The 14,136-nt window shown below is 44.4% G+C and overlaps 1 protein-coding gene across 1 annotated transcript; it reads left to right on the top strand.

The window, feature by feature from the left end:
- The first annotated feature begins 6,885 nt into the window (after positions 1-6,885).
- Positions 6,886-7,206, top strand: LOC131922200 (ATP synthase subunit g, mitochondrial-like). Its single transcript, XM_059276956.1, is given in 1 exon segment — positions 6,886-7,206. A coding segment is annotated over 1 exon segment (321 nt).
- Positions 7,207-14,136: the final 6,930 nt, after the last annotated feature.

A 14,136-nucleotide genomic window follows, 5' to 3' on the forward strand; every position in this document is an offset into this window, starting at 1 on the left:
GCGGTCGCCTCCCTCCGACCGGAAGTCCCTGGCCCCGCCCACCTCTGCCCGAGGTAGCACTTCCCGGGCCTTGTTTTCCCCGGAGGGCTGCCACCCCTAGGAGCGCCTTAGCCTTCGCAGTGGGGAGATGTCACCGACAGTGTCGCCAAGGGAAGGCCAGGCTTGGTGTACGGTTTTTTTTTTCCTTTGGTTTTTTGAGACAGGGTTTCTCTGTGTAGTTTTGGTGCCTGTCCTGGACCTCGCTCTGTAGCCCAGGCTGGCCTCGAACTCACAGAGATCCTCCCGTCTCTGCCTCCCGAGTGCTGGGATCAAAGACATGCGCCACCACCGCCTGGCTTGGTGTACGATTGTTAACCTGTTGACCTTAAAGCTGAGGTCGGCAGAAATGAAATATGCCGAGTTCCTCCAGTTACCTACCGCCTTTCACGAAGTGGCCCCAGAAGTAGAGAGGTCACTCTGTGGTTATTTCCAGCTCTTTGTCCTCCAGAAGCCTACTCACACTTAGAACAGGAACAGCAAAATGTAGTTGTTCCTATTATTGTTTGATGTAAGCGATAATCAAATAGGAGTCTTTTCTATCAAAAGCTGTAAAACTTGTGTTTAGGACTGTTAGGCCTCAGGAAGTCCGTATATATCTAGAACTAACAGTGTTGGCCCAGCAGTTAGATAGATTGCTGGCAGTTAGATAAAAGCCAGCATTCCTCCGAGTCATTTCCCTTGCCTGGCAGATGGGGCGTACAGCTCTCCATTGATACAGATGTGTGTGTGTGTCTGTGGCTGAATATCAAGTCCATGCTAGCCTATAGCACAGTCCCTATTCAGAAGTATGCTAAGCCCCCAGGCTGTCCCGGAGCCCCACTCTATAACACCAAAGTCTCCCCTCCTCTGCCCGTTATCTGTTGCTATCTCATTGTCTCCACTCTTCTCTCCACTGTTCTCTCATTTCTCACAGATAGCCCTGGCCATGTCCAGACCGCTTCTATTTTTCTCAGCTCTGGACTCCTCCAGATGCTTCTGGATATTTCCTCCCTTATCCACAATTTAAAAAAAAAAAATTATCGTGAAGCAGCCATGTCAGTTACTTATGCCCTATACGAGGGCAAGGAATTTAAATCTTTTTTTTTCTTTCCCACCTTGTAAGACTTTTAGACAAATGCTTTAATCTTCCTGCCCAGTTGAAGTCAGAAATTGTATGTATTTCAGGAGTCTGATGGCAGGAGGATGTGGCTCCCCTCCCCCCTCTTCCTTCATTTCCTGTGCGCCAATTCTTTTCAGAAGAGCCACCAGAGTTAAGACTGTGAGGTCAGCCCCCAACCAATGGGAAGACACAGGTGACCACCTGAGTTAGAATAGAGATCAAACCCACTTTCTGTCTCAATGGGTTTGCTCTTGATGAAGACTCAAGTTTGCCCAGTCACTTCAGTTAGAATGGTGGCCTCTTTCTTTGCCACCCTGAACCTGTTTCTAGCATTTGAGACTGGTCTCAGTGTGCAACCCTGGGTGGCCTGGAACTGACGGAAATACTCCTGCCTCTGGAGAGCTGGGATTAAAGATGCATGGCACCGGGCCTGGCCAGAAATTTTAAAACAAAAATCACCCAATGAGTATTTGTATTTGTGCATTAAGTATTTGTGATGGATAGTTTTATGTCAACTTGACTAGAGTTGTCTGAACGGAGGGAACCTCAACTGAGAAATTGCCTCCAATAAGATCAGGCTGTATGCCTGGCGGTGGTGGTGCATACCTTTAATCCCAGCTCTCGGGAGGCAGGGGCAGGTGGATCTCTGTGAGTTCGAGGCCAGACTGGTCTACAGAGTGACTTCTAGGACAGGCTCCAAAGCTACAGAGAAACTCTGTCTCGAGAAAAAAAAAAAATACAGCATTAAGCCGCAGCCCTCCACCGCCTCTGCATCAGCTCCTGCCTCCAGGTTCCTGCCCTGTTCTGAGTTCCTGTTCTGACTTCCTGTATGCTGATCAATGATAAGGAAGTGTAAGCCAAATAAACCCTTTCTTCCCCAAATTGCTTTGGTCATGGTGTTCACAACAATAGAAACCCTAAAACAGCCAGGTGGTGGTGGCAGCGCCTTTAATCCCAGCACTCAGGGAGGCAGAGCCAGGCGGACCTCAGTGAGTTTGAGGCCAGCCTGGTCTACAGAGCGAGATCCAGGACAGGCACCAAACCTACACGGAGAAACCCTGTCTCGAAAGAACAAAAAACAAAACAAAAACAAAAACAAAAACAACAAAAAGTCTCTAGATAGATAATTCTTGATTCATTAACATGTCTAGATTCAGAGATATCAAGAGTCCAAAGTAAAGGAGATAGTTGAAGAATAAAGACAGATGCCAGGCTCTCTTCCTGGTTTTTTTAGTTACCCTCTGGGCCCAATTAAGAAGTTAATGTTTTCTAGCAGTTTTGAAGTGCCTGCTACAGTCCAAGCCAACTTGTAGTCTACTTTCTATCTTTATAAATGTGTCAGCTCTAGAGCCAAGTCCTTTTCGACTAGCTTATATCATCTGACATAATGTTATCAAGGTCCATTCATGTCATATTATATATTAGAAGATTATTTATTTTTATGATTGGAAAATACTAGAGCTCCAACTCTGAACTCTTTACAGATTATTTAGGTTGTATAGGACTCATTCAGTGCTATAAGAATTTGAGTTTGGCTTTGTTAAAGTACCTAGAACACATTAGTATGTTTGGAGGCCATTGATGAAGGGCCCTAATAGGTTTTCTGTAGCTCGATAAATAGGTTTCTCCACCAATGCAGTAAGCCAGATCAAGCCGAATTGAAAAAAAATGTAACAACAGGTTTATTTGAGCAAAGCACCTCCTGGGTGGGTGTGAAGGTCTAGACACCTCCAAGCTTCAGCTGCTGACTGCACTGCTCCAGACAACTAAGAGCTCCGGACTTGCTAAAAGCTGACATGGACCAGCCCAGCCAACGTGATTGTTCCCTGTCTCTGCAGGGTCAGAGAGACACATGTGTCTGACAGATGCCCCATTGCCCAGCCTTTGACCAGCCTTTCAGCCTTTTGGGGCCCTGACAACAGCACCCCAATGCCAGCTCAAAGCAGTTCCAGAAGAGAATATGTCATCCCATGTTCCCTGTTCAGAAAAGGCTGAAATGCTGGGTCAAAATGAAACTCCCTGGCATAGAGGCAAGATGGCCAACTATAATGCTCATTGACATACTAGGAAAATAGGTTCAGAGTTGTTAATTGATAAGTTTGTTAACTGAAATGGTTCTGCACTAAGATAAGACACTTGACCTTCTCTATGCAGAACCAAAGAGGTACTGGTTGTACTCAAAGATCAAAACTAGAGGGCCTTAAGAATGGCAATAGAGCCGGGCGGTGGTGGCGCACGCCTTTAATCCCAGCACTTGGGAGGCAGAGCCAGGCGGATCTCTGTGAGTTCGAGGCCAGCCTGGGCTACCAAGTGAGCTCCAGGAAAGGCGCAAAGCTACACAGAGAAACCCTGTCTCGAAAAACCAAAAAAAAAAAAAAAAAAGAATGGCAATAGAGCCGGGCAGTGGTGGCGCACGCCTTTAATCCCAGCACTCGGGAGGCAGAGCCAGGTGGATCTCTGTGAGTTCGAGGCCAGCCTGGGCTACCAAGTGAGTTCCAGGAGAGGCGCAAAGCTACACAGAGAAACCCTGTCTCGAAAAACCAAAAAAAAAAAAAAAAAAAAAAAGAATGGCAATAGATAAAGATGTCACTGCCCCCCACCCCCCAGAAAAAAAAACAATCTGTTAGCTAATGGTTCTTAGGTCCCAGTACCCTTGAACCTCTGGACAAGTAGGACTCATTATTGAGTCTTGTCATTGGTACTTGTGAAGGGGGGAATGTGAAGGCCTAGAATTGATTTAACAGGCTCCATCTTAGGGAAAGGGCCACCATCTCAGACCACCTACTGTACTCAGTTCCAGGAAGGACCTCAGGAATGTGCCATGACAACTAGAACGGATACAGAGCAGTGTCCTCCTAGACATCCTGTCTGCGGTTTATGGCCCTTGAAGATATCTAGATAATCCTGCTGAGCAGTCCAGATAATCCTGTTCAGCCGGGTTGTGGTTCCCTGCCAAAAGTCTAACCCAATGGTTTCAAATGTGGTTTCCTGCTTAAAGTCTAGACCAATAGTTTAAAAAAATCACCTTGCCCCATATCCCTTCTACCCAATTCCAAGTTGCCAATTCCCAGCTTGTGGTTTTTCCCTATAAAAACCCTCTACACCTGGGCTCGTGGCCACCGCCACGTTTCCTTCCATCTGCCAGTGCAGTGGCCCAGGTTGAACCTGAATAAAAGGACCCTTATGTGCTTGCATCAGAAACCGGCTCCTTGGTGGTCTCTGTGGGTTTCAAGAAATGGGTACAACATGAGTTCTCAAGTCCCAGAGGTTGAGACTGGAGAAGCCACACGCCCTAACTAAAGCGGGGAGCTTACATAGGTTGTAGGTGAGGAGGTGATGATGTGTCCCCCACAAGCTGGGCTTTTTGGTGCCTTCTCTTTGTTGGAGAATCTCTGAGAGGGCACAGTTTGGAGAGAGAGAGAGACACGCAAGAATGGGGCCTTCTGGATCAAGCAGGAGTGAGCTGGAGGTTTCAACCTAACAGACCTCTTCATCATAATTCACTTTGGACTCTACCTTCTATTTATCTGGTAGTACTAGAAAGCAAAGTGTCACAATTGTTCCTCTGTGAGAGTCAAAGTTACATTTTAAGTTTTAATTACTATAGCCTTAGAGATCCATAAAACAAAAATTCCTCTGATCTGCAAGCCCCTTGCCCAAGGACAGATAGTTCTTGAAATGTTGGAGACTATTTTTTTTTATTTTTTTATTTTTTTTTTTAAAGATTGTATTTATTTATTAGGTTTACAGCATGTATGACTGCAGGTCAGAAGAGGGCTCCAGATCTCGTTACAGATGGTTTTGAGCCACTATGTGGTTGCTGAGAATTGAACTCAGGACCTCTGGAAGAGCAGTCAGTGCTCTTAACCTCTGAGCCATCTCTCCAGCCCGACTATTTTTTTATGGGACATAACAAGCCACATGTTTTCACTCCCCTAAACAAGTTTGTTTGACTCATCTGCACCGGATGTGCTTGATCACATGTGGGCGGGAGATTCACAGGCAGGAAATACATCAGGATGTATGCTTGTCCCTGATTGGACCTGATGGAAAATACTTAAGGTGCTGCAAACCACAACTCAGGACCATTTCCCAGGAACCTGGGTATGGACCTGGCCAGACCCCATTCATCTGGCCAGTATTTAATTAAAGCTTGCTTCAAGTTTGGCTTTAAATTGTGGAGGTGATCTTATTCTCAACTGGTGGGATTAACACCTCCTCAAGATTTGAATGTCATATGAAAAAGTAAAGGAACCACGGCTTTATTGAAGCCTCCTGCTCAAAAGAGTGGATTTTGACTTCTACCTCTGTAGCCCTCGGAAGATATGTGTTATTCTTTTTTTTAAAAAAAAATCCATTTATTTATTTGGGGTGTTCATTGAAGTGAGGTGATAGAGCCACCCTGTCCTAATGTTACTCTGATTCCATTTTGTGTCTGCTCAGGCACGCTTTCAGCCTCAGCCCTCAGCCCCCAATAACTGCATCCACATTGGTAGGGCATTGGAGGTTTCCTTTATCCCTACCATGGCCCAGATGTGTAACCAAGATAGCTGCTGAATGTATAACCAAAATAACTGCCATGTCTTGACAAAAACATCTTACAAGATTCCCCTGACCTATACCTTACAGGATGCCATTGTGGGTTTTGTGGTTTAGGCCTTTATGAACCACTGCACCTAGGCTGCTTTGGTGCCAGGAGTTCTTTGTGGCAAGAGCCTGCTCTCGGCCAGTGGCTTAAATAAAGGACTCTTATTTGGCATTATATGACTGCTGCTCTGTAACCTTTTCGACTGAACTATAGCAACCTGTGTATTTATGTGTGTGCGTATAAACTGTCCAGTGGTCATTTATCTTATTCTGATATGTGTGTGTTGGGATTTAAGCTTGAGCCACCAGGTTTGGTAATTAGTGCCTTGACATTTAGCCACTGGCTGGCCCAAGACATGACATTCTAATCTGCCCTAAAGTGTATTAATTGCTATTACAGCAGTTCTCAACCTGTGGGTTGTGACCCCTTTGTAGCTGTTGAACTACCCTTTCACAGAGATCACCTGAGACCATCTGCATGTCAGATATTTACATTATGATTCATAGCAGTAGTAAAATTATAGTTATGAAGTAGCAACAAAAATAATTTTATGGTTGGGGTCACCACAACATGAGGAACTGTATTAAAGGGCCAGAGGATTAGGAAGGGTGAGAACCACTGTGTTATTGTCTCCTCCCTTAAGAGTTAATCCAACTTCCTAAATTTAGGAATAAAACTAACAAAAGAAGTAGGCGAGGTGCCCTTAGAACACTGAAAGACTCGGCAAGAGGGCCATATGTTCAAGGTTAGCCTCAAAACAAGAGGGAGGGAGGGAGAAGGGAGGGAAGGAAGGAGGGAGGGGGAGAGGCAGAGAACACGAGAACTACAAAACATCGTAGAAAGATGAGTAACCTGGGCTGGCAAGATGGCTCAGTGAGTGAAGGTACCTGCTGCCAAGTCTGATGACCAGAGTTCTATCCCAGGAACCACATGGTAAGGGAGAACTTACTTGTGAAAGCTGCCCTCTGACCTACACACACACACACACACACACACACACACACACACACACACACACACCATGTCACACTTTGATCACACACATACATACACATGCACAATAATTGGATATAGAAATAAAATGAATAAATAAATGTGATTTTTAAAACAAAAAACAAACAAACAAAAAAGAGAGTTAATCCAACTTCCCCCCTAGATCATGGCCCAGTTAATCCATAACCTTGAGGAGAAGGCCCTGGTGCTGGTGAATGTTGCTGTGATTTAACTGAAACCTCAGTTGGCTACATTTTGACACTGTGCAGAGGTTGAGCTGGTTGCCCAGACCTCTACTGAGCTCCTTATGGCTGGCTCTTCAGAGCACGGAAAAAAAAAAAAAATCCAAAATGCTAAAACAGGTAGCTTCAAACATCTTGCAGTTAAGGAAGCTGTGCTGAGTGGTTGGTTGGCCACTGAGGTGTGGATGTGGTTTTATATCAGAAAGGTCATAGGCAAACGTGGCATCGTTGGCTACAATGTTTGAAAAACAATCGTTCACGTCTGATTTCATTTGACTTCCTATTTGAGTGTCTTGGACCACGTGAATTGAGACTGGTATCTGAATAAAAGAAGAGCTAATTAATAAGCATAACGTTGACACAGGAGCTCAAGAGATAGCTCTGTGGTTAAAAGCATCCCTTGCCCTGGCAGAAGATCTCGGGTTGGTTCCTAATGCCCACATGACAGCTCATAAATGGTTAACTCCATTGCCAGGAGATCTGACCTCCTTGACCTCCTGCGTTCATGTAGTGGACATAAAACTCACATAGGCTAACACACATCCACGTAAATAAGATAAATAAATCCATCAAAAGGGAGTTAAAACAACAGGGTCTGTCAATCATCTGGACGGGAGACCACCCCCTCGGAAGAGCTGACTCAACTGAAGATGTGCTAAGGATGAGAGAGGAATAATTATTCCCTTAATGAGATAATGTACTCACATTCCAGGGACTCCTCCTGCAGTGAGGTTGTTTGCAGATCTTCACAGCTAAACCTGGCCGTATTTCTGAGTCCTAATTCATAAAGCATCACTTTTCCTTTTCCTTCTACATCTTTTTCAGATACTATCCACAAGTCTAAGCATGCTTTCCTCGACAATATGACTTTTCCACTGTTTCTCTGAAGACTTCCCACTCCCCACTCCTTCCCACCATGCTTATTATCCTTTATCTCTAAATCCATGAAAGTTGACTTCTGTGTCTTCCCCACGCCTGACAGATGCTGGGATTCTCAGCTTACCTGCCCTGTTCTTTTTCTCTCAAACTCTAATAAAATGGTCCTTAAACTTCCTTCTGGGGTCCTTTTAAACTTTTAAAATAAATTTTGCATTACGGGGCTGGAGAGATGGCTCAGCAGTTAAGAGCACTGGCTGTTCTTCTAGAGGTCCCGAGTTCAATTCCCAGCAACTACATGGTGGCTCACAACCGCCTGTAATGAGATCTGGTGCCCTCTTCTGGCCTGCAGGTAATGCAAGCAGAACACTGTATACATAATAAATGAAAAAAAAATTTTTTTTGCATTACATTTGTACATGCGCGCACGCTTGTGTGTGTGTGTGTGTGTGTGTGTGTGTGTGTGTGTGGTAGGTGCATGAGGGCCACAGTGCCAAGTGAAGAACGGAGAACAACCCTGGGAATCAGTACTCTCCCTCCACCATGGGGTCCCTGAGACCAAGCTCAAGCTGTCCAAGCAGCAGCAAGTGCCTTTATGTCTCAGCATTTTGCTAGCCCCCTTTTAAAATTCTTATATGGACGAGACTACACTCAGAAAAGGAAATCCTGATGCCTCTGTAAAAGCCTCTCCATTCCTGTTTAGATAGGATCTTTCTTGAAATAGGGTCTTTGGGTCATGTTGCTGCTGTTTTGGAATCACTAGCTTTAGTTCCCTGGTTTTTCTTCTCAGATTTCAAATTCAAACTTGGTTTCTCTGTGGTATGAGGAACATGCCTGTAATCTCAACACTTGGGAGTTGGAGATCGGAGGACCCAATGTTCAAGGTCATCTTCAGCATTATGCAGAGAACTCACTCACCTAAGGGGCATCTCTGAACAAAAGAATAAGTCAATAAGCATCAAATTTTTATAGCTTCCATTCAAATACATTCCAAGGCCTCTAAATACTAGTACAGGATATAGATAGCAGTTTTGGCCTGCATGCATAACAAGGCAAACAAAGCCCTCAAAGTGAAGTCTCAGGAAGAACCCTTCATCTCCTTTAGGGCGGGGTCTCACTATCATCCTTGGCTAGCCCAGAACACACTACGTAATTGAGTCTTACCTCAAATTCACAGAGATCCACCTGTCTCTGCCTCCTGAGTGCTGTGATTAAAGGCAGAGCCTATTTGCTATCATGCCCAACCTATTTGCTATCTTAAACCTTGTGCATAATTGGTCAGGCATATGATTAAAATCAAATAAATTATGAGAAATGTGCATTAGTGAAATAGTTCCACAACTAATCTGTCAGTCAAAATGGAGAACCAGGGCCATGAAGATGGCTCAATGGACAGTGACTCACTGGACAGCAAAATGGTGCAGTGGTACTCGAATGCCCACACTCGTGCACACACTATACATACAGACAAAATACATAAAATAAAACAAAATAATTAAATAGAGAACTACCCACACTATGCCCTAATAACCAAACTCCTTCTTCTCTTATATCCCACTAAGAAACACCACCAACCCTGACAGCCTGAGTTCCATCCCCAGAACCTAAACAGTACAAAGGGAGAACTAATTTCTGAAAGCTTTTCTTTGACTTCCACACAAGTGCTGTGGTGTGTGTGTGTGTGTGTGTGTGTGTGTGTGTGTGTGTGTGTGTTCCTTACTGCTTATATCTGCTTGAGGACACGCATATGCCCTCCACAATCAATCAACCAACCAACCAATCAATGTAATACACACACACACACACACACACACACACATATATATATTTGGGTTTTGTTTGTTTGTTTGTCGAGACAGGGTTTTTCTGTGAAGCCCTGGTTGTCCTGCATCTCACTCTGTAGACCAGGATGGCCTCAAACTCACAGAGATCCTCCTGCCTCCTGAGTGCTGGGATTAAAGGCATGGGCCACCACCACTGCCTGACTCAAAAGATTCATTTTTTTTTTAATCCAGACCCTGAGCACCTTCATTCATGTAACCCACTGCTCTCTTGCAGCATATTCTGAACTGTTTCATTTCTTTATTTAAATAGTCTTGCTTTTTGCAAGCTGTCTAAGCCCTATTTCAATCCTGTGAATAAAGGGCCAGGAACCTAGAAACATCAGGTCCAAACCCTGACCAATAATAGTGGCACATGCTAGCTAGGTGGAGGTGGCACACGCTTTTAACCCCAGCACTCGGGAGGCAGAGCCAGGCGGATCTCTGTGAGTTCGAAGCCAGCCTGGGCTACCAAGTGAGTTCCAGGAAAGGTGCAAAGCTACACAGAGAAACCCTGTCTCGAAAAAAAAAAAAAAAACACAAACAAACAAACAAAAAATAGTGGCACATGCCCGTAAGCCCACCACTTGGAAAGTGAGGGCAGGAAGATGAGAAGTTCGGGGTCATCCTCATCTACATAGCATGTTCTCGAGGCCAGATGGGCTACTTGAGACCCTCTGTTAAACAAACACTCCCCCAAAAGAATTCTTTAAGCCTCCCTCCCAAGCAGCTATTAAAGCCAGAAGGATCTCAGGGGTTTTTGTGTATGTTACTTACGCTTCCACTAGGTGGTGCAATTAGATACCTTTAATCTACGCTCCTAGTAGTGATCTGTCCCAGTTTTGGTTGGTTGGTCTGTTTTGTTTTGTTTTAATAATCTTGTGTATGTGTGTGTCAGTGTGTGGTATGTGTATTTATATATATATATATAAGCAGTAAGGACCGCTGAGGGACACTCTTCGGCTGCTAAGACCAACTGAACCACCTGGAAAAGACACTCCATCCTCTTGAGCGGCCTGCAGCTTGCAGTGAGCTCCGGGTTTTCAGTTGTCATGAGCTGTCTGTCACCCATGCCTGTCTTAAGCTGTGTTTTTTCTGATTAACCTCACAGTCTGTACATTTTCAGGCACTGGGTTGTCTCACTTCTAGTGGGTCTAAGAATTGATTTTAAGTGTATTTGACTGGTGGGTGGGTGGGTTGGTTGGTTTGGGGGAGTCTTACTATGTAGCCTGCTAGAGCCTGGAACTTCTTACGTAGACCAGGCTGGCCTCAAACTTGCAGTAATCCTTTTGCTTCTGTCTCCGAGTGCTGGAGTTACATGCATGCACTACCACACTCAGCTGATTTTCAGTTTCTTCATCATTTTTACTTGTTAGATAAAAACAAACAACCAGTTCCAACCATCTTTACATACCATACCAGAAGCTACAAGCCAATAGACATATTGCCACTGAGAATTTTAGTGAGGTTGTGACATTCCAATTGAAAAGTTCTGAAAGAATCATTTTGAAAACAAAGGGGAAAGGAGGTGAGAATGTATTCAGAGATGGCAGAGGAGACAATTGTGTAAGTGAAGGTGAGAGGTGATGACTTGGACTAAAGTGACTAGAGGGGGGTAGACAGTGAGATTATAGATGTTTCAAATGATATGATCTACAGACTTCTTAGCTGGTACAGTGTCAAAAAGATAGGTATTTACAGCACACATGAATGAGTGGAGTTGCCTCAGGCTATAATAAGGGAAACCTAGAGTAGATTAAAAGAGATGTTTTATGTAAGTCTGAAGGGCTGAAATGTAGTAGTCAGATCAAGAAAGCAGTCAGACAAATTGCCAAGTAAACAGAAGACAGTCACAGATTGGAGTATCCTAGCCAAGTGGAATGTACTGTGAGGAAGTCTAAAGGATCGTGAAGCAGCTGGAGAGGTGGCTCAGTGGTTAAGAGTGTTTGCTCTGAAACTCATGAGGACCTGAGTTCGGATCCCAGCACCCACACAGCAGGCCGGGCATGGTCTCACAAATACCTGTGACCTTAGGTCTTTGTGGAAGGGGACTCAGAAACAAGAGGATCATGGGACATTTTTGCTGCCAGCCTAGGTGAAAAACATTAGCTCTAGGTCTATGACCTCTAGGTTCAAGGACAGACAGACCCTGCCTCAAAGGAATTGTGGGGGGAGTGATAAAGGAGGACACCCAACGCTGTCTCCCAGGCTCTGTGAGCACTAACACAAGTACCTGAATGGGCACACACACGTGCATACACCCCATGCACGTACACCAACACGCATGTACACACACACTTTTAAAAAGAGTTGTCGAAACCAGGCCTGGCACTATGGGAGTATAAGCTACATTGGATGGGAGTATAGCTATGTGGAAGGTAGCGGCAGGGGAGTGGCAAGTTTTAGGCCAGTCTGAACTACATAGACACTGTCTTCTAAAAAAGTCTCCCTTTTTGTTCTACAAGATAATTTCTACCTTGCTTCTCCTACTCAGCCCACCTCCACTCATCTTTTATCTGGGCTACTTTTGTTTCCAGCCCACCGGCTTCCATTCTTTCCCCTAATAATTGTCTCTTCACCAACTGACTATAGAAATACTTTTTAAAAATTGCAAGAGAATACATGGATACTGTATAGTGTACGATACTAAAGAATAGTGATTTTCTTTATGTGTTCTCTGGATAAACAAAAAATATAAACGAATAGTTAACAATGTTCTTTGTTTTGCCGGGCGGTGGTGGCACACGCCTTTAATCCCAGCACTTGGGAGGCAGAGCCAGGTGGATCTCTGTGAGTTCGAGGCCAGCCTGGGCTACCAAGTGAGTTCCAGGAAAGGCGCGAAGCTACACAGAGAAACCCTGTCTCGGAAAAAAAAAAAAAAATGTTCTTTGTTTTACACATCCTGAATCCTCTTTATTTTTAGCACAGAAAATGATGTTTTACAGCATAGCCCCTGAACAAACAAGACCTTTAGATCTGAGAAAGTATCACATTTCTGTGCAAACCTGCTGTGATGATTTAATCTGTCACCTTGAGTGCATTTAGAATCGCCATGGAAACACACTTCTGAATGCATCTCTGAAGTGTTTCCAGAAAGGTTTAACTGAAAAGGGACAACCTTACCTGAATGTGAGTAGCACCGTCTCAAGGCTGGGGCCCAGACTGAATAGAAGGAGAAAATGAACTTAGCGCCAGAACTCATCTCTCTTTGCTTTGTGACTAAGGCAGTGGGATCAGCCAGTTTGTTCTTCTGTCATCCTGCCTTCCCCACCATGATGCTCTGTACCCTCAAACTGGGATCCAATGCAAACCCTTTCTTTTAAAGATTTATTTATTTATTATGTATACAGCATGTATGACTGCAGGCCAGAAGAGGGCACCAAATCTCATTACAGAAGGTTGTGAGCCACCATCTGGTTGCTGGGAATTGAACTCAGGACCTCTGGAAGAGCAGTCAGTGCTCTTCACCTCTGAGCCATCTCTCCAGCTCCACAAATCCTTTCTTAAGTTGTTTTTGTTATCTATGTTGTCACGGCCTAACAAGAAAAGTAACTAATACCATGTATTTTTTAACAAGAATGTAAGAGTCTCTGTCATTAATTCATTCAATAAATTAATCATTTAATGGTTGCTATTAGACTGAATCTGGAATGTCCCCTCAAAGCCTATGCTTTACAATCTTTTCCCTTAACTGGGTACTCTTGGGTGGTGGTAGAAATGCTGAGAAAGGACCTAATGGGTGGTTTTTAGGCCACTGAGATGTGCATTTAAAGAAAACTGGGGCTGAAGTCTCTTTTTTCTCTTTCATTTTCTCGTCATGAGCTGAGTTGTTCTGGGGCTGGGGGATGGCTTGGTTGGTAAAGCACTTACCTCTCAAATGTGTGTGAGCTTGATGTCCAGCACCCATGTTGGGAAAAACAAAACAAAACAAGTGTGGCAACACACACTTGTGATCCCAGCATTGGGGAAGTGGAGACAGGATTCTTGGGCTTAACTGGCCAGCCAGCCTGGTATGGTGAGTTGCAGGCCCAATAAGAGATCCTGTCTCAGAAATGAAAAGCAGGCAACATTCCCGAGGAACAGCACCCAAGGTTGTCCTCTTGTCTTCACATGAACACGCAAACAGATGTGTGCCTACCTGCACACATCCCACACACCCAGAATAAAGTGAATGTGACTGATACATGCACACAAAAAAATGAATGGATTTGTACACACTATATTCCCCCTCACCATTGTCATTCATATGGCACCCATGTCGGACCTTAAAGCAATAGAGCTGCCTACTCAGGGACCAGACCATCAAAACTGTGAGCCAAAACAAACCTTTATCACAGCATAGCAACTGTCTCTGGTATTTATTGTAGGTGTCTTAGCTAGGGCTTCTATTGCTATGAAGAGACACCATGAACACAGCAACTCTTATAAAGGAAAACATTTAATTGGGGTGGGTTACATTTTCAGAGGTTTAGTCCATTA

This window comes from Peromyscus eremicus, chromosome 12, assembly GCF_949786415.1.
Source record: "Peromyscus eremicus chromosome 12, PerEre_H2_v1, whole genome shotgun sequence".
In the NCBI taxonomy this organism is placed as follows: domain Eukaryota; kingdom Metazoa; phylum Chordata; class Mammalia; order Rodentia; family Cricetidae; genus Peromyscus; species Peromyscus eremicus.